General features: G+C 43.4%; 1 protein-coding gene across 1 annotated transcript in view; it reads right to left on the reverse strand.

Moving 5' to 3' along the window:
- The window catches only part of LOC134614474 (caspase-6-like), a 42,960-nt gene that overhangs the window by 13,970 nt on the left and 3,636 nt on the right, over positions 1 to 25,354 (reverse strand). The window contains exons 2-7 of the mRNA XM_063458348.1: positions 20,792 to 20,833; positions 15,639 to 15,681; positions 13,452 to 13,601; positions 12,143 to 12,219; positions 7,586 to 7,761; positions 5,753 to 5,912 (exon numbers count right to left, since the gene is read on the reverse strand). Of these exons, the coding sequence (XP_063314418.1) occupies positions 5,753 to 5,912; positions 7,586 to 7,761; positions 12,143 to 12,219; positions 13,452 to 13,601; positions 15,639 to 15,681; positions 20,792 to 20,833 (648 nt within the window). The remainder of the gene's footprint in view (positions 1 to 5,752; positions 5,913 to 7,585; positions 7,762 to 12,142; positions 12,220 to 13,451; positions 13,602 to 15,638; positions 15,682 to 20,791; positions 20,834 to 25,354) is intronic.

Genomic DNA, 25,354 nt, shown 5'->3' on the forward strand with positions numbered 1-25,354 from the left:
CCATCATGGGGGTAATTCTCATTCCTGGGCTACCATACGCTCTCAAAGGCAACATAACCAATCTGGCAAATTTCAATGGTCATAAAAATGAAATGCAAGCCTTATATGTGACTCTCTAACTTTCCAAAACACCATGAAACCTGTACATGGGGGGTACTGTTATTCTCGGGAGACTTCACTAAACACAAATATTAGTGTTTTAAAACAGTAAAACATATTACAACAATAATATAGACCATAAAAGTGCCGTTCGCTTGTAAAAAATGCGAAAAACTTCAGTTTTACATAAAATATAATCGTTGTAATTTAATTTACCAGTTTGAAACACTAATATTTGAGTTCAGCGAAGTCTCCCGAGTAAAACAGTACCCCCCATGTACAGGTTTTATGGTGTCTTGGACAGTTACAGGGTCAAATATAGTGCTTGCAAATTAACTTCACTGCAATTGTCAGGTATGTCAATCAGATTTTAATTAATCAAATCACCTAATTATGTTAAAAGATTAGTTAAATATACACGTAGAATTTTAATATATATGCATTTATAGGTATTTAAATTCTACGTGTATACTAATGTAATCTTTTATGTAATTATATGTATTTATCTATCTATATATATATATATATATATATATATATATATATATATATATATATATATATATATATATATATATATACACGGTTATTTGCATTTTATATATAGATAGATAGATATATATAGAATGTCATTCTAAGTGTATTTTGTTACCAATATATATATATATATATATATATATATATATATATATTAATAACAAAATACAGTTAGAATGAGTTAATATATGTATATATAATTTATATTACATTTTGTTTCAATATTTTATTTATTAATTTTATTTATTATTGTAATTATACATATTTATATATATAATATATGTGTATATATCTATTATATATATATATATAATATATGTATATTATATATATGTAACGTCATTCTAAGTGTATTTTAATACTAATATATGTACTTATATTAGTTTTGAAATACACTATGTATGACGTTAAATATAAATATATTTAAATTTTACACGTCTATTTTTTTTACAGATCCCACCAGCAGGGGGACTGTCTGACATTTTAGACAGTCCCCCTGCTGGCAGATCCACAGCCAGCTATAGGGGGCCATGTGATCGCTCTTTGAGAGCGATCACATGGCCCCCAGGGGCTTCTTTTGCCGTGGGGGGGGGGCTGCCTGGGCTGTGAGGCAGTCCTCCCAAAGCGGAGCGCCGGTAAGGTAAGTATTCCGGGCGCTCCCGGGCTCAAAGCCGTTACGGCGTTCTATGCCGCAGCAACGGCTTTAAAGCCCACTTAAAGCAGGACGGCATAGAACGCCGTAACGGCGGGAAGGGGTTAATTATGTAATTTTCATTGGGGTATAATCTAAAACAGCTAGCTAAGCCTGCAGTTCTCTTGTTTGCTGCTTTTGCATTCCCTCACTTTCTAACACCATATCTGATGCTAAGATTACTGAGATTCTAGCATTTCCTGTTGCTTTCAACTCTAATCTTCTATGCCAGCAGTGTATGCATAAGTAGTTATCCTACTAAGCATTCCAGGTGTACGTCTTTTTAATGTATGCCTTATATCTCCTGTCTTTTCCTATGTAATATGTACAGCCTTTAGCCTGTTTAGCCACTGTGGCATTCTAGAGGCCTCTGTTCCAGTTTTGATTCTATCTTCCAACACATCGTTTTATTGGGCTCAGTGCATGTGTATTATGATGTTTTATAAATGTTTATGTACAGTTTCTGTTCTTTTCACCCACTTACCTGTATCCTTGTGGTCCAGTCTCCTGGCTTGCTGCCCGCTTTTCTTCAGGTTCGTGACCGCTGACCACCTCCCACGTGGTTTCCATGTTCCATCGCCTCATGGAGCTCCTGCCGCTGCCGAGCGCCTGTCTGTTCCACGAGGTCTGCTCTCTACTCCGTGTGTTTGCCTGCTGGCCTGGGGGCCCGGGTCCCTTCCAGCTTGCCTGGTCCCCTTGAACTTGGCTGTGCCTCTCACCTGCAGCTGTGACTCCCCACATGCCGGCTGCTGTCGCCCGCAGCTCCCTGGGTCCACTACCTGCCTTGGCTGACCTCCGGCACCCTTGCTGGGATGTCTACCTCTCTCCTGGTGCTCTGCCTGCTGGTATGGTGTCTGCCCCTCTCATGGTGCTCAGTCTGCTGGTATGGTGTCTGCCACTAGCGTGGAACTCAGCTGGTATGGGATTTAGCACTCTCGGTGCTCTGCCTGCTGGTAGGTTTTGCCAACACCAGTCTGTTTACTGGTTGGACCTCTGGGGTGTTTGTTAAAGGGACACTATAGTCACCCAGACCACTTCAGCTCAATTAAGTGGTCTGCTAGCCACTTCCCTCAGGTTTTAACCCTTCACATACATGGAAACAAAGCAGTTTCAGAGAAACTGCTATGTTTACATAGCAGGGTTAATACAACCTCTAGTGGCGGTCTTCCTGACAGCTGCTAGAGGCTCTTCTGCAACGCTGGATGCGAAATTTGCATCCGGCGTGCAGAACGTCCACAGGAAAGCATTGAGAAATGCTTTCCTATAGACCGTTAGAATGCGTGTGCGGCTCTTGCCGCGCATGCGCATTCCGCTCCACTCGGGAGCTGATGTTGGCAGGTGAAGAGAGGTCACCAGAGCAGAGGGAGCCCAGCGCTGGATAAAGGTAAGTGGCTGAAAGGGTTTTAACCCCTTCAGCGCCACGGAAAGGGACCCGGAGGATGACAGTGTCAGGAAAACGGGTTTGTTTTCCTGACACTATAGTGATCCTTTAAGTAATGCAGCCTGGGAATGGTATACACTTTAGTTCAGTGTATGTGATGTATTCCCATATGGTGTGTAATTGTTATTCCCCCATGATTTGTCTTCTGTTCTGATACAGGAAGTGCAACCTTTCATGCAAATCACTGACATGTAAAAAAGAGATTTTGCATGTTGTATGTTCCAGGAGCATTATGTTTTCTCCTTTGATAATCCGGTTGTGTCATGGGTGCTTAGTTCTTGCACATGATACAATATTACGGTATGTCACTTACTGTACGGATAGCTGGTTGTCATTGTATTGCGGGTATGTGTGACTCGGCTGTGTGTATTTTGCTATTTCTAGTGACTCTCCGTAGGGTATGATTGCCTATTATGATTCTGCGTTTGGTATTACTGTCTGGTGTGCCCCTGCTTGCTCATCTGGTGTATGCCTGTCCCTTTCACTTATTTGGTGTTTTCGGCGTTGAGGTTTGCTCTCTTGCGCCTCTAACGTGCTCACTGGTATGCTCTTGTTACTGGGTCTCTGTCCCTTGACCTGGATCGCTGGATGGTTCTGCACCTCTTGTCTTTTCTGGGTTGGGCACATTTTGCACTTCTTTTTGCCAAGTTTCTATACTCTCCTGTTTCCCTACTCTATGGTTTATACCCGGGTTTCACTTATCTGGGTGACACATTTGTCTAACCGTTGTCCTGCCAAGGAGCTCATGTTGTACTCTGGAGATATTGCTGAACACATATTTGGGTATTCTTTGTCAGCAAAAAAAAAAAAACGACTACTCAAAAGTCTGATAAAAACTGGTGGTAGAATTAGTGCATGGAAAGTATTAAAATTCCACCATTTGAAATACCCTAGGGCAGGGATAGGCAACCTTTTGCACTCCAGATGTTTTTGACTACATCTCCCATAATGCTCTTACACCCATAATGCTGGCAAAGCATCATGGCAGGTGCAGTCCAAAGCATCTGGAGTGCCAAAGGTTGCCTATGCCTGCCCTAGGGTGTCTCCTTCTCAAAAATATATGGTTTGATGGGGGTAAATAACATTAGCTGGCTTCAAAAATGTCCCAAATGGGACATGGGTGTATGATGACCAGCTGTGAAAATTCCAAGTTGGAAAACTGGAATTCACACCCTCCAAATAAGGTATTTTAGCCCCCAGAGAACCCGACACACCTATACATGGGGGGGTATCACTGTACTCAGGAGATGTTGCTGAACACATATTGGGGTGTTCTTTGGCAGTAACCCTTAGAGTTCTCCGTACATGCATTCTTAAATTACTTGGGGTAAAAAATAAAAATAAAATTACTAATTATTTTATTTCTTTAAATTTGGCATAGATTGGTGGTGAAATGGTTGCATGAAAAGGAGTCCATATACCCCAAGTTCAATACCTTAGGTTATCTTCTTTTAAAAAATATATACATGTGAAGGGTTATTCAGGGATTCCTGACCGATATTAGTGTTACAATGTAACTAATTAATTTTGAAAAAAAAATGGTTTGGAAATAGCTAAGTGGTTGTACTTATTACCCTATAACTTTCCAAAAAAAAGCTAAGAACATGTTAACATTGGGTATTTCTAAAGTCACTATCACCATAAGCAATGCAAAGTGCATAGATTGTCATGGACATTTTCATAATCCATCAATTCACAGGAAAACATTGCAAAACCCATGCTTTAATTGAGACACGCATCTTTGAGTAGATTAACCCCTTAAGGACCAAACTTCTGGAATAAAAGGGAATCATGACATGTCACACATGTCATGTGTCCTTAAGGGGTTAAGGCCACATTTTCAGTTTAACCCATCATATATTACCAAATACTTCAATGAGTAAGTTTACTTTAGAATCCAAAACAAGGGCAGGGCTCGACAAATCCCAGGTGCCATGTCGACATGATGACTAGAACGTTTGCCCTGGCGCCTGGGATTTGAAGCCCTTTAGCTAAAGACAGTATGGGGGAACAATGGAGCTGGCCGGTCACTCTGAGCAGCACGCAGGCGGCTGCCCTGGGGATCGTGGAGGTGGCAGGCTTGGACAGCGCGCAAGGGAGCAGTGTTCTTCCTGAAGCTCCTCTCTGCTCCCTTGCGCTGTGTATTGATACCGGGAGCCGGAATAAGAGGTCATTCCGGCCCCGGCGTCACTGCAGACAGTGTGAGGGAGCAGAGAGGAGCTGTAGGAAGATCACTGCTCTCGCACATACAGGAATAGCAGCCCCACTGGACCCCAGGGAAAGATCCACTCATCTCTCCCAAAGGTAGGGAGGCTGGGTGGATTAAAATTAACATGGAAAATGTTAGTGTGTGTGTGTATGTGTGTACGTATGTATGTCAGTGTGTGTGTGTGTGTGTGTTTCGGTATCTGCACCCCTTCGATCAGGAGATTGGTGTTTTTACTCACCTTCTTTCCCACGCCGTGCCAGTTTTCCTCGGCTTTATGGTGGAGATAATCAGTCTTTAAGATCTCAGCTAAACCAATGCTTTCCTATTGGAAAACATTGGGAAGATATTGTGCATGTTCTCTACAGATAATATTCAGCACCTCCATGCACAGCGTAGAGACGCTGAACAAAGGTGCTGCACACTGTGCAGCACTGCAACAGGACTCTCTAGAGGCCCTCTGAGTGACTGTCACTAGAGGTTTTACTAGGTAGCAATGTAAACACTGCCTTTTCTCTTTAAAGGCGGCATTTACATTGAAAAGACTACAGGGACAGGCTATAGGCACCAGAACAACTATATTAAGCTGTAGTGGTTCTGGTGACTATACAGTGTCCCTATAAGAATTGTATGTTTCTCGTAAATTAAACTGGCTCCTAACTTTATTATCTTGCTCCTAGATTCAAAACAAATTTGTGAAGCCCCGATCAATGGTATATATAGATATTAATACTGACAGTCCTAAATTGCTGGAAGAAATACAATTAAACTATGTTACCTTCTGCTACAGAGTAACACATAATGAAGTCGGCACCAGCAGGCAATGTGTACACGGATGCAGCATCCACTTCAATTACATTGGTGTCAGGGACGTCGATAACACCATCCGTACAATCTGTTGCCAAGACTGGCTCATCATGTTGATTTCCCCGACAAGCCTTCAGAAGGAGAAGACATCAATAAAAACTATTTAACTAAGAAATTAAGGTAATTTTTTTTTCTATAAATGTTATTGTTTCCTGAAATAAAAACCAGGTGCATTACAACATACCTTTTACATTTTGTGTAGAATAAAATATACATGCACATCAGGGCCAGATTAGAGCCCATTGGGCATGGTGCTGACAATTATGATGAGCCTAATTACAGAATCTTATTAAACAAAAAACTCTAAAACAGTCATACCTTCCCAGCATCATGTACCTGAAACGCTGCAATCAGAAATTTTGGGGCCCCGCCTCCAAATCCAACCCATCCGAATATACACACACAGAGACACAAACACTGATACAAAAGAACACAGATACACACAGACATGCACACATACATACTAAACAGACACACAGACATACATAGTGACACATACAGACACTGGGAGGAAGTGATCGTCCGTCACTTCCTCCCAGCAACTGTTGTGACTGCATTTTGTTTAAAAGGGACCGGTTGTGCGATTACACAGCTGCAGCCCTGACCAGGCCCCTGAAGATATAGGGCCTATCAGGTGGCCCTAAATGCTTCCTGGGCCAACTGATGGGTCCCATCAGCGTGCTTGCCCCGGTGCAGCTGCACCGGCGGCATTCCGCCGCTAGACGTTATGGTTGTCATCCCCAGATTGCGGCCCTGTGTACCTGCTGGATGTGGTTCTAAAGGGAAGCGCATAGGATATAGCTTCAAGAAAACACATACCCTTTGCTAATCTCTCGCTTTCATCTCTCAAGTAAATCCATATCCCTTAACAGAGTGTCCGGTGAAGCAGAATGTCAGTGGGTGGGGTGAAAGGGTGGGCCATGGACGCAAATCACATAACCAGAACTGCCCAAAGAACTGGAATGTCAGTCTGGTGTGAATGCATGTCAGGCTTCTTGCCAATCATTCAGCCTGGTGAACTAAAGGCACACTATGAAAACAGCACCCTGATCTTGAAGTAGTGAGGAGCAGTTCACTGAGAACTTTGCCTGGACCTGGATTCTTAAGTTTTTACATTATCTTAAGGGTGGTGCAATAAGAGTACTCTAAGCCGATTAAAGGAACACTATAGGGTCAACAAACATGTATTCCTGACCCTATTATGTTAAAACCACCATCAAGCCCCCTAGAACCCTCGTCTCCCTAAATATAGTAAAATCTTATTTGTATTCAAGTCTTCAGCTGCTGGCTCTGCCCCTGTCTGTCTCTGAACTGCCTCTGTCTGCTGACATCATCAGAAGTGATTGTCTGAGCCAATCACAATGCTTTCCAATAGGATAGGCTGAGAGTGTCAAGGACGCAGATCAGGGGCAGAGCCAGCACAAGTCAGACACATTCCTGGATAATCATCTCCTCATAGAGATACATTGAATCAATGCATCTCTATGAGGAAAGTTCAGTGTCTCCATGCAGAGGAGCGGCCAGTGTTAAATACAGTGTTTACTGCAAAAAAAGCCTGAAGGGAATTATTCTACTCACCATAACAAATACAATAAGCTGTAGTTGTTCTGGTAACTAAAGTGTCCATTAAATAAAACATGCACATTGCCCTATACAGATTTTTTTATAATGGGTATTGAGAATCACAGAAGCATAGAAAATATTAAGCATATGCATACTTCTTAATGACAGGACAGATACTTACCTGGATTATAAAAATCTTTGGCTTCCCCACTAAACTCTTGCACTTGTCACCCTTGAATAGACTAGTCAACCTCTGGATTTCAATCTGTGCATCATAAGCATACACATGATTATCTTCTCCATGGCTCAAGAACACACAGAGGAAGCAGTCAAAGTCACTGTGGTCTGTTGTGGATGCTGAAAAATATATAAAAAAAAAAATACATCTACAATTTAATACTGGTTACCTAGATTAAACAATGTTCTACAGGAACAACATTTACATCTTACAGGAGGCTTCATATTTGCTTTACCATCTTTACTGAAACCTCCAGCAGCAAATAAATATTTACCATAACTTTCAGGAAACAACCAATAAGAAAAAGAACAGCAATATAAAACTCTCAGACAGACTCTCCCACTCCCGCTTTCTTTGCTGCTGCTCCTGTTTATTGCTTTATTGCTCATGTATTACTATATGCTGCATTTTTACCTTGAATTGTAAGCTGTATTTAGTTTAGTATGTTTGGTTATTATCCAGTCTAGTTTTTGGGTGGGGCTTTTTGGCTGTGTGAATGGTGAGAATTCCCCAACTCAGAAAGTGTGTCTGCTCTGGGTTCTTACTAAATTATTTTCTCTGTATTTGCGTTTTTTTTTTCTATATTGTACTGTATTTGCCGATTAAATATTGCTTATTTCTCTTGTTCCTTTGGATACTGTATTTAGGTGTTTCAGTTCTATGGTATTCCTCTGTGCTGAGCTCCTCTCTGTTCCTGGGGCTTACAAAGAGGCTTCCTCCCTGCCACCCATAGTGCGTCCGTGGAGCCTTTCTAGTCATTGCCGCACTGAATCCTTGGTCCCACATTCCCCTTCTAGCCCCTTGCGGGTCTCGGCCACCTTGCTGGCCACACATGAGCAGCTTCTCCGCTCGTGGCGTTCATTCCGCGCCTCCCGGAACACATTGCTAGGCTGAAGCCTGCTTGCCACGGCAGCCATCTAGTTGGAGCAGCGTCAGCTCACACACGCTCAGTGGCGTCGCTTGGGCCCCCCCAAATGCCAGCAACTTGCTGGCCATGTGCTTAAATTATATATCCTCGGACTGTAACAGTCTGTTACAGCCCGAGGCAATGCAGGGCAGACCAGCTCAGCTGGGGCTGGAGAGAGCACTGACAGGCTCCCGGGCACAGGCCCGCCCCCAAACAAAGCCCCGCCTCCCGCACATAAGCCCCGCCCCTGGAAAGGATGAAAGATGGCTGCCTGACCACCAGCAACAGGCTCCAGTGACAGGTAGGCTTAATGTGCTTGTGTGTCTGTCTGCTAGTGAGGAAGTTTGTGTGTGTGTATGGATTCAGCAGTACCTGTATGGATTCAGCAGTACCTGTATGTGTGTGTGTGTATGGATTCAGCAGTACCTGTATGTGTGTGTGTGTATGGATTCAGCAGTACCTGTATGTGTGTGTGTATGGATTCAGCAGTACCTGTATGTGTGTGTGTATGGATTCAGCAGTACCTGTATGTGTGTGTGTATGGATTCAGCAGTACCTGTATGTGTGTGTGTATGGATTCAGCAGTACCTGTATGTGTGTGTGTATGGATTCAGCAGTACCTGTATGTGTGTGTGTATGGATTCAGCAGTACCTGTATGTGTGTGTGTATGGATTCAGCAGTACCTGTATGTGTGTGTGTATGGATTCAGCAGTACCTGTATGTGTGTGTGTATGGATTCAGCAGTACCTGTATGTGTGTGTGTGTATGGATTCAGCAGTACCTGTATGTGTGTGTGTGTATGGATTCAGCAGTACCTGTATGTGTGTGTGTATGGATTCAGCAGTACCTGTATGTGTGTGTGTATGGATTCAGCAGTACCTGTATGTGTGTGTGTATGGATTCAGCAGTACCTGTGTGTGTGTGTGTGTGTATGGATTCAGCAGTACCTGTGTGTGTGTGTGTGTGTATGGATTCAGCAGTACCTGTGTGTGTGTGTGTATGGATTCAGCAGTACCTGTGTGTGTGTGTGTATGGATTCAGCAGTACCTGTGTGTGTGTGTGTATGGATTCAGCAGTACCTGTGTGTGTGTGTGTATGGATTCAGCAGTACCTGTGTGTGTGTGTATGGATTCAGCAGTACCTGTGTGTGTGTGTATGGATTCAGCAGTACCTGTGTGTGTGTGTATGGATTCAGCAGTACCTGTATGTGTGTGTATGGACTCAGCAGTACCTGTATGTGTGTGTATGGATTCAGCAGTACCTGTATGTGTGTGTGTATGGATTCAGCAGTACCTGTATGTGTGTGTGTATGGATTCAGCAGTACCTGTATGTGTGTGTATGGATTCAGCAGTACCTGTATGTGTGTGTATGGATTCAGCAGTATCTGTGTGTGTGTGTGTGTGTGTGTGTATGGACTCAGCAGTATCTGTGTGTGTGTGTATGGACTCAGCAGTATCTGTGTGTGTGGATCTCATCTCGGTACCTAATGGCAGTCAGGCTACCTCTGGAGAGCACATGGAGGGCTGTGCGCCCCCCCCAAATGAAAATGCCACCCCACACCGTTACTGACCCACTGCCAAACCGGTCGTGCTGGAGGATGTTGCAGGCAGCAGAACATTCTCCATGGCGTCTCCAGACTGTTACGTCCGTCACATGTGCTCAGTGTGAACCTGCTTTCATCTGTGAAGAGCACAGGGCGCCAGTGGCGAATTTGCCAATCTTGGTGTTCTCCAGCAAATGCCAAATGTCCTGCACGGTTTTGGGCTGTAAGCACAACCCCCACCTGTGGACGTCGGGCCCTCATACCACCCTCATGGAGTCTGTGTTTGACCGTTTGAGCAGACACATGCACATTTGTGGCCTGCTGGAGGTTATTTTGCAGAGCTCTGGCAGTGCTCCTCCTGTTCCTGCTTGCACAAAGGCGGAGGTAGCGGTCCTGCTGCTGGGTTGTTGCCCTCCTACGGACTCCTCCACGTCTCCTGATGTACTGGCCTGTCTCCTGATAGCGCCTCCATGCTCTGGACACTACGCTGACAGACAGCAAACCTTCTTGCCACATTGATTTGCCATCCTGGATGAGCTGCACTACCTCAGCCACTTGTGTGGGTTGTAGACTCCGTCTCATGCTACCACTAGAGTGAAAGCACCGCCAGTCTTCAAAAGTGACCAAAACATCAGCCAGGAAGCATAGGAACTGAGAAGTGGTCTGTGGTCACCACCTGCAGAACCACTCCTTTATTGGGGGTGTCTTGCTAATTGCCTATAATTTAAACCTGTTGTCAATCCCATTTGCACAACAGCATGTGAAATTGATTGTCACTCAGTGTTGCTTCCTAAGTGGACAGTTTGATTTCACAGAAGTGTGATTGACTTGGAGTTACATTGTGTTGTTTAAGTGTTCCCTTTATTATTTTGAGCAGTGTATATGATTAACACATGGAGTGTATATTTGCAGATCTTTTCCGATCACATTTAGACACTCTTAGACACAGACAGGTTTGGCACAAGAGTCCCTGCATGGGGATAGGGTCGCAGGCCTTTTGCTGCATCGGGTGCCCCCCTTTGCTGCTATACATATTTATTGCCCTTTACTGGGCTCTGCTAGTGTGCACTTTAGTGGGTTCCCATAATCATTACTGCTGGGCCTCTGGTATACACTTATGCTTACACTGAGGGTTCTCCCCTCTCTTTCTCCCCAGCTGCCTCTGGCTGGCACTCTCTCTCTGTTTGTGTGTGTCTCTCTCTCTCTCTCTGTGTCTCTCCCTTTAGCAGGGCTGGCTCTTGCTCACTCTCCAACTCATTTATTTTTAAAATAAGTTTACTTACTATTTGAAGTTCAGTAGATTTCTGGCAGGTGGCAAATCTCTCCTCCTGTTGGGTCTCCAGAATCCTGTCTTCAGCATTTAGCAACCTGTCCTCTGCCTCCTGTGAAATCTATTCTGCCTTCAGCAGCCTGTCAGCCAGAGCAGACTGCAGACAGCCTCAGAGTTTTATTGTAGGACACTGCAGTGTCCTGATATTATGTGTGAATTCTTCAGCTAAACGTGAAGAAGTCAAAACGTGAGTACTGCACATCGGGCAGGACTGAACCAGGAAGTCCCTCTAGTGGTCGTTCCTAGGCTCTAATGTAAACACTGTCTTTTTTTCTGAAAAGACAGTGTTTACATTAAAAAGCCGTCAGGAATCTAGTATACTCACCAGAACAACCTCATTAAGCTGTTTTTTCAGGTGACTATAGTGTTCCTTTAAAATAAATAAATGTTTTGTCCCTGTGATTTTCTTAACTACATTAACTACATCAGAACACTGACCTCAGCATCAACATTCTAGAATTATCTGCCATAAGACACCAGAGATATATCTTTTCTACACATTATTATGCTCAATTTAATCTAATGTTCATAACATGAAAATAAACTAAAGAGCTCTGAATTTGCTAAGTAAAGTACTATTTTAATTTGATTTTCCCTTTCATTGTAGAGTACACAACCCGTGTCAGATGTATAACATTGTACTGTACATGTTCAAGGACACTTCTTAAAATCTATATTAGCCATAAACATTATAAATAAAGTTAAAAAGCCTTCGTACCTTCGTGGATTTTTTCAAGCACTTCCACTGCTTTGAGGTCACTATACACTTTTACTTCAAACCCAAGGTCATGTAACCTAAAAAAAGATGGAAAAAAATAAGGTTAATGTGTGCAACTTCTAAAAGACCACTCATCCCCATTACAAATTAAATGGACACTGTAGGCACTGTTATATCTAATTAAAGTAGTTATAGTGTCAGAAGTTCCTTAGGGCTATCCTTCCAATTAGCATTAATGTTTTAATGTTAAACAGGAAACATTAGCCCAAACAGCAATGGGCAGCTGTGACTGGCTGAGTGTGTCAGCTTATGCTTTCAGTCTATCACAGTGCCTATTGCTGGTATGAATGGTTATGGCTAGAAGGAAGTGTGTAATATCTGCCTTAGCGATACCTCTAGTAAGGGCTGAGCTGTGCGTGGCCAAATAGTCTTATTTAGCTTTAAACTGCTAAAAATCTGATTTAACACTGAATGGAAGGACAGCATCAGAGGAATCCAAGCACATATAGTGTCTATTAAGCTCAATAAAGGTTGTTGTGGGGCAGTACCCGGGTGCCTTCTTACCTTCAGGGTTTATACCATTTGACAACAGATTAATCCCAAAGTCGAAGCTCCAGAGCGGTTTGCCTGGCCATTCTTTATTTATTTTATTACGTAGAGGGAGCAGTGTGGTGTGGATAAATGACTACCTCCTGTAGCGGTCTACAGGTTTTACCAATAGATAGTGCTCCACAGACTTCATTAAACAAGCTGTGCTCACATGGGTGCTGTGGTTACAAAAAGACTCTTTATTTTGCAACTCAGACTGACAGCCATCAGAGGCACGTCTTAATTAAAAAAAAAAAAATCTTCGAAGGTTCTTACGTTTGATGTCACCTAGCAGAGCAGTTCACCTAGTTTGGCCTCAAATTTTCAATAATTTGAAACTCTTCTCACTTTACTGAATAACCCTTCTGATAGACAATGCTACAGGCAGAAAGAACATACAAATTTGAATATGAACTGATGGTTGCAAAAAAATAAAAACTGGCAATCTGACCCAATGTGCATACAAAATGACTGTCAGAAAGGGAGAATAGCAAGGTTATTTCTTTAAAAAAATATCCTGGATAAAATCCAAATGCATTTGTCTCTAAACATACTACTGTTATGTACATTAGCATTGAACTAATATTCCAAAACTCCGTGAAGAATTTGGAATAAAAAAATACAAAACAATTTGATGGAATATTATAAAATAAAGACTATATTTAGATTTTTTTTTTGACAGTTATCCCAGTTATCCTTTAAGCTGATGCTTTTCACTTACCTTCTATGAAGGTTGTCTCGGTCAGCATTAGTTCCACGTCTTTCTGGCAAGGTTAACTGCCAGTAGAACCTTTCATGGTTAAAGATCAAGGCCAAACCTCGCTTTACATTGTTCATTTTATATTGTGCAGCTGGATCCAATGCTGCGGTCCTTCAGGAATAAAGAAAAGAAAAAAAATAATATATATATATATATATATATATATATATATACATATATACAGTATATAAATATATAAACAAAATAAGAACATATAGTGACGTATTATGATGCAGAACTTTTTCAGCATCTTTCACTCAATCAAATGTTCCAGGTTTCTAGTGGGCTTCCAAATATCTCACTTGTACTTGTGCTACAATATATGTTACAGCTATATGTGGAAACAACCAATTATACTCTAGGGCAGGGGTGGGGAACCTTCGGCTCTCCAGATGTTTTGGACTACATCTCCCTTGATGCTTTGCTAGCATTATGCCTGTAAGAGCATTATGGGAGATGTAGTCCAAAACATCTGGAGAGCCGAAGGTTCCCCACCCCTGCTCTAGGGGAAGTTTTAGTAAATTACGTAAAACTTTGTTTCGTGTTTGGAGTCATGAAAGCTCAGAACTCAAAGACTATACAAAGGGTATGAAACCATGAAATCAACAAAGATGAAAGTGGGCATATGCTCAAGTCCAAAAGTTTCATACAGATGATGGGACAAAAGAGGAATGTGTAATAGAAGCTTCATAGAAAATGCTTATTGGACTAAAAGGAACTTGTTGCAGACTTAACTTACCCTCTGCGTATGCTCTTTGGTTGCTGTGCGTGGTTAGCAGATGGACTGTCTGTGGAAGGTCTCTATGTCAAAGAATTGATTGACAGTGAGAGAAATACGTACTTTTTAATAGATATTTCTCCCAATCTATACATTTGCTCACAAAACTGCTAGCACTTCACCTAATAAAGTGATTTTGAGCCATAAGGCTGCCCCTGCATTTTTGCAGATTCTGAGAAACAGCACGGCTTCCAGTTTCTAGTGGCCGTTAGATGGTCAACCAATAGGCTCTTCAGATTTGAAAAAAAAAAAAAAAAGATTCAATAATTTCATTTATTTGATGTCCAGGGTTAGCATGTAAAGTATGCAGACACTGAATGCTTGGTGTGCAAACAGTGTTTTTCCTCTGAGAAGCGTTAATTGCTTTTCACAGAGAAGCACTGGATTAGTGAACTGCAGCATATATATTGTATGTACACAATGGTTCTCCATAAGAAGCATTTGATGGGACAAAGGTTATCAACTTGATGATCTCATAGTAGGAGGTTCGAGCTGCAGTAAGGAGGCTAGTCAGCACTGGTTAACCAATCAGTTTAAAGGAAAGCTCCAAGCATCACATTCACTGTGCTGCTCACCCCTAAAAGGAAAAACTTTTTTTTGAGTTATAGCTTTACCCTCCATCAATGCCCACCTCCTCCCCTTGCGGTACAGAAGGTGTTAAAGACATCTTCTGTCACTTACCTGGGTCCAGTGCAGATGTGCCTCAGCACTGGCTCAGGTCTGCCTTAGCTCCTCACCCTCCCGCGTCAGCCTAATGCGCATGTGTGGCAATAGCCGCACTCACATTAGGATTTCTCCATAGGGAAGCATTATTCAATCCTTTTCTGTGGAGTTTTGTGTAATGCTGGAAGTTCACATGTCCAGTGTCAGGCGACCAAAAGTCACCTGACAGCCCAAGAAGTCCCTCTAGTGGCTGTCTAGTAGACAGCTACTAGAGATGGACTTAACCCCAGCAGGTATTTATTACAGTTTCCTAAAAACTACAACAATGACCTGGGACACTGCACCCCGACCACTTCAATGATCTGAAGTGGTCTGGGTAATGACAGTTCCTTTAAGCCCAATGGTGCAGGGCTAAGCACAGGAGAGCTATCAAAAGCTCCTAAGCAGTTGTTTCCAGCTCTCCCGGCTGCTGAAATGAGGCGAAAATCGTGCGGCAACAACAAATAATCTTGCACTTATTTCTTAAAACAAATCACACAAAACACCCATCTGCTGAAGCAGCTATGGAAGTGGGTCTGTTTTCCCATTATCAGCAAACAAAAGGCAAATATAAAAACAGAGCAAAAAAGGGTACAAAAAAAAAAAAAAAAAAATACAGAACAATGATTTTATTACATTATAGCATGACTGCATTTTAAAATGGATACCTTGAGATGATTGCATCAGTTTCTGTGTGGTTCTCATATTCATCTAAGTGAAAAATAATATAAACATAGTATTATATCTCATTGGAAAATCAACTACCATCTATGGAAACTGCATTTTCTGCATATTGCACAGTTACTAATATGGCTTATGGATATATCAAACCACACAAAGTATGATTCTACATTATAACTACGTGCATCACTAAACTAGAAAAGAATTGACAAGGGGATCACACAATTTAGACCACAACACTCAAGCTGAAAAAATTGTTGGGTTAAAATTGCAAGCAATATATTGTGACCTAAAATCATTGCTGGTTACTTAATTCAAAGCTAAGTAAATAAAACCATAAATATCTAATAAAAAAATGTAAAAAGTCGGTCTAGAATGTCAGAGGATATGTATAGTATACCACGGTTTATACTTGTGTGATATTCTTTGAAAAAAATAAATAAATAAATAAAAAATTTATATATAATTTTTTTTCACACGTATGTGAAGCTGGAAATTTATAGTAAGACACGGAGGCTCCTATTGCATATCCCTTTCTTTATTGTCCACCAATACCAGTAAAGAATACGAACAGAAAGAAAATATAATGTATACATAGTGACATAGGCTACTCCCCGTCTAAGACCCACTATAATAGCAAGCACCTCCCTAAGACCTTCCTGTTTCTTTGCTGCTCCACGGTGAGGGACGCTATTATGGCTGCCATGGGCTCCATGTCCTCAGCCTTATCCCAGACAATTTCTCAGGCCCTACTTGCACACCCTATGGATGCAGATTTTTCAGATTCCATGACACACCAACCGCGTCTTGCTGTGGACCCTTTAGGAGATGCACCCAAAAAGACTAGCCATAAATCTAGGCATGTATCTCCCTCTGCCTTTCTTTGGTCGCCCCAGAAAGAGTGTCTCAACCACACAAAGCGCAATGGAAATGTGCTAGAGCACAAAAAGAGAGCGACTGACACGGAAAGCGAGTCTAGTGAGAAGAGGGATTCTGCTGATTTGGGCCTTGACCTCTTTACCGGAAGTGATCTGAGGGCTGATCCTCCCGCAGATGTGGGGACTGCCCTCATGGATGCGTTGGGTGAATCCTTATTTGACCTGCATGATCTCCATCATCCTAAGTCGGCCAAGTGTCTCCCAGCGTACCATGTAGCCCGCTACCTGGAAACTTGGGTGCGGCACACACTCAGCAAGGTGGATCAGAACAAACTCAGGGCTGAAGGTTAGGCCTATTGTGCCTAACAAAAGGTGTGTGACACCCCAGAGATGGACCCAAGTAGGGTTGGAACCTGGGTAAGGGTCTGGACTCTGCACACGATCATGCCAGGATAAGCAATTGGACATCTTTGGTCCCCTGACTAAACTCTTTGATTTGGCGGAAGACACCAAGGCCAATAACCGTCTGTTTGACCCGGAGGAACTCCGTGGTTGGGTCCAGAGGGCTATTTGCATTGCGATGACCTGTCCATGGAACGGCATAAGACTATCCTTTAAAAAAAAAAAAAAAAAAGCTTAAAGGAGCCAATCTCGCCTTAAGGCAATTAAGGCTCTTTGGCAAATTCTTTATAAAAGACCTAGGGCGCTTTGTTGGTGCATTTACAGCCCTAGATAAGGCCCAGTCCTCCATGAGGAGGGTGTTCCATGGGAGGGTCTTTACTAGGGAAGGCAGATCCAGGGGTCGTCAGGTTGGTTGCAGTTACTTCTAGACCTGTGGCTCAGGACAAGGTTTCTTTAATTACTGTCCAACTACCAGGAGACGAGGACCTGTTCCCCTTTCTTCCCATCATGTGGATGACCATGGCGGTAAAGAGGCTTCCGAGTAAATTCCGGTGCAAGATGACCTTACCTTGAGTTTACATCTACCTCAGGTTTCTTCTCATGTTTGTGTAGGGGGCAGAGTCCATTATTTTTTCCCAGCTTGATTAGCTATAACCTCCAATGCATGTGTCCTCTACTCAGTTCAAGGCTTCCAGATAGAGCTTGTGGGGGTGCCTTGCCACATTCCGTCCCCTTGGCTGATCTGTTATTCCCTTTAAGACCCCAGGTTGACCGACAAGGAATTGTCAGCTCCCCTTGTCAAGAAGGCAATCGAACTTGCTCCGCTGAATCCCACCGGGGTCATCAGCAATATCTTCCTCATAGAAAAGAAAGGTGACCAAATGCGATATCAACCTGCATCCCGTCAACACAATGGTGTGCTACCGCCATTTCAAGATGGAGGGCATTCACCTCCTGTGGAACCTGCTCCTTCGTGGGAGCTGGTTGCCAAAACTGGATTTGAATGAAATGTTGTCACGTATTCATCCGCTTATAGAAATGTGGTTAATGACATTTCCTGTTCACACAGGAAAAGTTGTGCCGAGCAGCAACCTAATCCACAGAAGGGTTAATGCTGAGCAGCAATTATGCAAATGAAACCTGGTAACTGACTTTGGGGTCAAAGGCCGGTTACAGCCTATCAGAACTAGAGGAGGGGTATTTAGGCCCAGTTCTCATCCTGCTCAGTGCCCTGTCGTGGTTTCCCTTGTGGTTGTCCGAGAGCGTGTTCCTGTTATTAGTTTTCTACCTGTTTTTTTACTTTGGCTTTGTTTATTGACTTCTCTATATTCTGGTATCCTGACTCCTGGCTTTCCTCATCGCTGCGTCCCTTTCTGTGTTCCCTGACCTTGGCTAGTATTTCTGACTATTCTATGTACGTTAAATCCGGCCATTCTAAGGACCGGTAATACGTTACTTATTTGTCATCCGTGCCATACAGTTCTACGTGCTGGATCAAACAGTAATCCTGACACATGTATCTTACGGTTCTGTTGGCCGACCATCTCGGTTTCTCTTTGTTTCCATTGGAAGAATAGAATCTGGTGCTTTACAGGTCTTCTCTTTGATCTCTTCTCCGTGCCTTGGTACTTCACCAAGCTGCTGCGCCTGGCGATGGTCTGGCTGTGCAGTCAAGGTCTACGCCTTTTTGTCTTCCTGGATGACACACTTTATGGCCTGGAATCGCTCAGACCTCCTACGACATCTTTAATGGACCATGGATCTACTCTCCCGCTTAAGTTTTGTCAGCTATATCGTCTCTTTGGGGTCCTTTTGCCATCGACATATTTGTGTCACGACTCAGTGCCCAGCTGCCTCACTTCTTTAGTTGGTGTCTGGAGCCGGATGCGGAGGCTTTTGACACTTTATTACAGGAGTGGCATGGGGCGTTCCTTCCGTGCTTCCCTGGACTCTACTTCAGATCTGGTCCTTCTTGCTCCGTTTTGTGGGAATGCAATCATGGTGCCGCAACTTCTGGACATGGCGGTGGATTATTCCAGACTGTTGCCATCTTACCCAGGATTCCTTTGCAATGCATTCGGTTGTGGTCATCCTCTCCTCGAGGATGGATCACTACTTCTGATGGCGTGGTGGATTTCAGGGGACCCTGGGAGGTACAGATAGTTTCGGATGCTATTTCACGCTTGTTGGTGTCAGCTAAGTTAGTTTGTCTCTTTTGCAAGAGGGTGTCGGATGTGCGTGCCTTGGATTTTAAGGCTTGCACCTAACTTCCAGATGGGGTGACCTTTAATATTTTTATGCGCACGATTACGCGCAAGACTTCAATTAAGTCTGTGTCATACCTGGCTTTTCCCTCAGCACCGGCTTTATGCCTGATGGTCTGCTTGCGCGAGTATGAAGATCATACCAGATCGATTCGTTCCTTGTCTACCCCTTAGCTTTTTCTCTCTCCATTCGTCCACCTTTTTCCCTGGTGGCGAGCACTAGGTTGTCTCGTTGGTTGAAATTTCTGTTCAGCCAGGCAATTGTGGCCCTCATTCTGTCAGGGAGGGCCTCTTCGATTTATAGCGTCGGGTGCACAATTGGAGGATTTGATGAGGATGGCCGACTGGTCGCGGGAGTCTAATTTTCGTAAATTTCATTTTCGATTTGCATGATCGGTCAGCTTTAAACTTGCAATATGAGCCTCCGTGTCTTGCAATAAAATTACATGGTGTTGCTATTGCATGATAAAGTCATGATTTTATTAATGACATAGAGGCGAGTATTGCACCACCTTGCGAGTATTTCATTTTCATCTTGTGTTCTTATGTAGGTTCCCCCCACCCGTTCTTTTGTCTCAAATTATGGCTCAATAGTACGGCAAGTGGGGTATTTTACCTAGATGGTTTTGGTTGGGGTTATCTGTATAGGCTCTGTTTGGTGTACACTATTGGTGGTTTTGGGTCAATTGTGGTGCCTATGGTTATCTGACCATTGATGTTGGTTTACGGTACAGCTTTAACCTTTGGGCTCCTGTTCTTTTAGGTTTCCACAGCCTGATCTGGACCTGTTCGATGTCTCTTTGTATGGTCCTTGTAAGGTGTCTTTTTGGTTGGAGCGGTTCTGGATTTGTTTCCTTTTGCTCTCTTTCCTGAATGGACCATACGGACTTGGGTGTTTGTTTTTTCTCTGTTGGATTAGGTCTGATGTTTCCGGACTCTTATGGTGGTGTGTCACATCTTTAAGAAAGAGAAAGGTCTTAGGAAGGTGCTTGCTATTATAGTGGCCTATGTCACTGTGTATTCGTTATTTTTTCTGTTGGTATTCTTTGCTGTTATTGGTGGACAGTAAAGAAAGGGATATGCAATACTCGCCTCTATGTCTAAGAAAATCATGACTTTTCGTCATGCAATAGAAAAATCAAGTAATTACTAATATACACTCTTGGGATGAGAATCGTTAAATAAGTACCCCCCCTGCTTAAGCTCAATTTATACTCTCTAAAGTGAGATCTAAATGTCTACCTATGTCTCTATTTCTAGATTTATATCTAGCCCATAACAATTCATCTAATTTTCCTCCACAATGGTGGTAGAGTTCTCAGTAAATAATAGGAGAGGTGCTATCAATTTAATTAAAAAAATATATATAAAAAAAACTGAGAAAACAGATGTATAGATAAGGATGTATAACATACAAAGGGTACAATAGCTTGAGACACTGATCATTAAAATGTGTTTAGAAGAGTAAAACGGTGTTCAATAAATTACATATTTACACACTCATGCCCTGGACTATTGCAATTAAAAATAATCAGATGTTTCCATCTGTCTGAAAACAAAAATAGCACAAATTAGGAAAAAAAAAAAACACTCTACCTTGGCTCTTTTTTAGCTTTTTGCTGTCTGTTTCTTGCTGGCCTGTAAGCAAAAGCACAAATATGGGAATAAATCTCTATCACTTGATAACAGGACTTGTTGCCTTTGGAGGGTAAAATTTAGAACTAGGTTAAGTGGTAATTCAAATCTATGCAATTTAGAAGAAACATGAAAAAACTACATTTCATTTATAAAATAAAGTTTAAAGTATCATTTAAGAAGTAACTTGCACAAGCTTCATGGGATAAGAAAATAACACACATGTAACAATCCAAAAAAAATAAGGAATAAAGTAGAAAATGTTTTGTCGCACAGCCATAGCAAGCTTTCATATGGAGTCTAGACCATCTAGAAATATCCATACAGACCTAAAATTCATTACACTGGGGACGGGGCTTGGCTCTGGATTGTGATGGCCGCCTAAACGTTTCCTGCTTCATTGTCTCGTATTCTGCAGCTAAATAATTCCCAACTTACCTGCTTAAATGGGGAAGAAGAATAATAGGCTCACCGGCTCCCAGAAGGATGCTGCTTCCAAAAAGGGCTTGCTGACCAAGTCTCTCCAACTGTACCTCTCAGCCCATGTCGGATGAGACCTCAGACGACCAGGAAGACGCCTCCCCTTGCTTTACCCCGAGGACGGGTGCCCGATTCCTCCGGGCTGCTATTCTAGCCCGCATCTGAGGTCCCACACAAAGTGCCCACAGACTTTGGAAGAGAAAGTCCCAGCTCACCCTGTCGAAGGCCTTCTCCGCATCCGTGGACAGCAGGAGGAGGCCCTCGCTGGTCGTCTATGCCTGAACACACACACACACACACACACACACACACTCCCCCACCTCTCTCCCCCAAATATAAATCACTTGCGGGTATCTCTTCTCCTCCCCACCCCCGCTTTTCCCCTCTCTTTCCCCCTCTTTCCCGTAAACTGCTTATAATGTATAGGCAATCTGTCCGGTCCTGGGCTCTTACCAGTTTTCATGGACTTCACTGCTGCTGCCAGTTCCTCGATGGATTAGGGGGCTTCACATGCTTCTCGTGCCTCCCTATCCAGCGTGGTATGAACACTAATCTCCAGGTAGCTGGTGGATGACGTCCCCTCTCCCATTCGGTTGGGGCCCACTTGATTCCCTACAGGGCTTCGTAGTAGGAGCGTGAAACCCATGCAATAGCGTCCGGCATGTGTTGTACCCAGCCCTTGGGGTCTTGCAAAAAATGCGATTTTTGTTTTCCATTTGATGATGTGGGCCAGCAGTTTGCCGCATTTGTCACTGTTTAGGTAAAAGTGCACTTTGGTCTGGAGAGGGGATCATTGATATCGTCTGTGGAGGATGGTAGCCAAGTCCCTTCTCAGGGCCGCTAGGTCCAGAAAGGCGGTCAAGTTGGGGCCTCAATTTATGGGTCCGTTCAAGTCTGAGTATGTCCTCTGTAAGCTGTCTTACTCCTGCTTCCCTCCTGCTTCCTGCTTCCCTTTTTAGCTGGGGCCACTATGGCCATGAAGAAGCCACAAACGGTGCACTTGTGAGCTTCCCAAAGATACCTTTTGTCACGAACACACCCTACTCCAAGAGTGTGCGTGACGTAGTTGTGGTGGTGAAGGGGGTTAAAGTTCACTATTTGTCTGCACTTGACAAGAAAAAATGACAAAATCCCCCTTTTACCACCACCCACACTTAAACATAGTAACATAACTATTACTATTTTAACGCTGCAACCATTAAGACTATTTATAAATGAGGTGCCTTGGTCCCCCCAGGTAAATCAATAATGAAACCCACCAAATATTACTTAGCACAATATTTAAAGAATTGCAAAAAAACTAATTAGTCTCTTCATGTAACGTGCTGCTTAACCAAACATAGAAACATAGAATGTGACGGCAGATAAGAACCATTCGGCCCATCTAGTCTGCCCAGTTTTCTAAATACTTTCATTAGTCCCTGGCCTTATCTTATAGTTAGGATAGCCTTATGCATATCCCACACATGTTTAAACTCCTTTAACTCAGCGATGGCTAACCTTGACACCATAAATTGTTCAGATGCGGGCTAGAATAGCAGCCCTGTATGATAACCCAAAAGTCAGGGCCTTTATCAATTGGGCATACACGGAACCCTTTCAAAATGGCACACGCCAGGGCTGCCCTCTGTCGCCGCTGCTCTTCGTCCTTGTCCTCAAATCGTTCATACAGGCAGTACCGAGGAATCCAGATATACATTGTATTTGAGATGCATAAGGTTGCTGCTTACATGACAATCTCTTGTTTTTCGTGGCATTCCTGGATATTACACTGCCAAACATCATGTAGGAGTTCGGAATCGACGGAGACCTGTCTAACTTCAAAATCAATTATACCAAGTCGACACTGCTTAACAACTCTGTGCCTTTGGCCAGGGCCACCATCGTGCGTGGGAACTTTCAATGGTCAGATAATCTGTTAAGTACCTGGGGATCTGGATAACTAGAGACCTCACTCAACTGTACGAGACAAACTTTACTCAAATGCGGTCTACGATATGGAATAACTTGGCCGATTGGACGCTACCAAGCATTTCCTCGCTGGGACGCATCGCAAAGATGAACATCCGACCACGCATCCTCTACCTGTTCCAGATGCTCCTGATCAAGATCCCGGCTCCATATTTCATATCCCTGAGGTCACTACTGATAAACTATATATGGGGCTCTCAGAAACCTTGACTACAATACCAGATTCTGACTAAACCGGAGGGGGGCTGGCAGTGCCTGACTTTCTCCTATGTTACCACTCCATACACATGCAAAGAGTACTAGAATGGGCCAAGGGCAGGGTGACTAAATTATGGAAAGACATTGAGCAACGCCAAGCAAATGGCTCCCTACAAGCTCTAGTCTTGATGTCAAGTGGAGAGAGTAGGGTGTTGACGGGTCAACAGCCATGTATCAAGGCCACTCTTGAAATCTGGCATAGGTTGGCCCCCAAATTGGGCCTCTCATCTTTCCCATCCCCCCTGTACCCACTCACCAACAAGCCCGACTTCCCACCGGGATTGGGGGGGGGGGGGAGTAGATCCTACTCATGCTTCTTTCCACATGCACAGGTCCAGATCCGCCACATGACCAAGGGGAAGGGACTCAAGCCCTAGAGGACTTATTGGGGGATAACGTAGGAAGACTCATGCATAGGTTCAAGTACGCACAACTGAAAAGGTTTCTCACTCACATACCTCAACAACCAGACTTGTACAGGGCTCTTACCTCTTTCGAACAAAACTGTATAGACCCTACCCCACAACCCCACACAGTCTCTCTTCTATACTCCCTGCTCCAAACACAAGGAAATCGACCGGACCCTAGCTACATGGGGAAATGGGAAGAGGCCCTTGGGGAAACCCTCACAGACAACCAATGGGGGGAAATTTGCGATCTAGTGCATCACTGCGCGTTAGCTAGCAGAACCCAGGAGACAGCTTATAAAGTGTTAACACAATAGTACAAAACACCGCTCCTCCAGAAAATTAATCCTGCCTAAGACGGCAAGTGTTGGCACTGCCGGGCCACATCGGGCACATTCCTGCATGTCTGGTGGGACTGCCCTAAAACCAACCTTTCTGGACAGCAATTAGTGCCATCCTATTGAAGTTCTCAGACAACCTGTCACCTCTCAAACCGGCACCATTCCTCTTTCACCACACCATCACTCCCACAGCCAAATACAAACGATCCATGCCCATACGGATCCTGAACACAGCCAAAAAGGTTATCCCGCTTTACTGGAAAAAAGAGCAACTCCCACCCCTGACATTATGGTTTGACAAAATGGAGGACCTACAACTTTTAGAGGAGCTGACCCTTGCGTCCCAGGGATGTACACAGATATCTGGACTCATTGGCTGCTTAACGCTTACCAGCCAGACACAGTCAGGGAGTTGGGGACGATGGTGGGGGGGGCGGGCCAGTTGGAGGGACAGACCCTGGGCCGCTGGTAAAGAGGAGGCGAGGAGCTTTCTGGCAAATGTTGGGGTGTTGGACCGGATTTGGGAGCTGTCTGTCTGTCTGCTGCTACTTTAATGACCTTATCCATCCACGGACACATGACAGTAGTGGGCTAAGGATGGGACGCTCCATTGCTCATAAATAGGGCTAGACCAGAGTTAGCTGAATAGGCCCTTGGAGAAAGGAAATCATCTTTTTATACGAGCATAATGATTACTGATGAAGGACTCAAGGGCCCCAGCTCACGTTTTCCTTATTATTGTTGACTTTATTTCTGTCCTGAGTGACTGTTCGCATCCTGACTATGTTTTGACTTGCGATAGCTGCACAGGCCCATTGGACACTATTCCCAGTACTGCATACTCTGTTTAGAAGAGCATAATGTTTATTCTTGTAGGACGGGAGGGTCCACATTTTCATTTTTCTTAATCTTGAAAATTGAAGTTAGCCTGCGTGGCTGTTTGCAAAGTTACTGTATGCCTTCTAAAAATGATTGTTACCATTGATACATGCTTTCCAGGACACCCACAAGTGATTTATATATGGTGACGAGAAAAAAAATTGTATTCACTAAAATTCATTACACAG

Source organism: Pelobates fuscus, chromosome 6, assembly GCF_036172605.1.
Source record: "Pelobates fuscus isolate aPelFus1 chromosome 6, aPelFus1.pri, whole genome shotgun sequence".
NCBI lineage: Eukaryota > Metazoa > Chordata > Amphibia > Anura > Pelobatidae > Pelobates > Pelobates fuscus.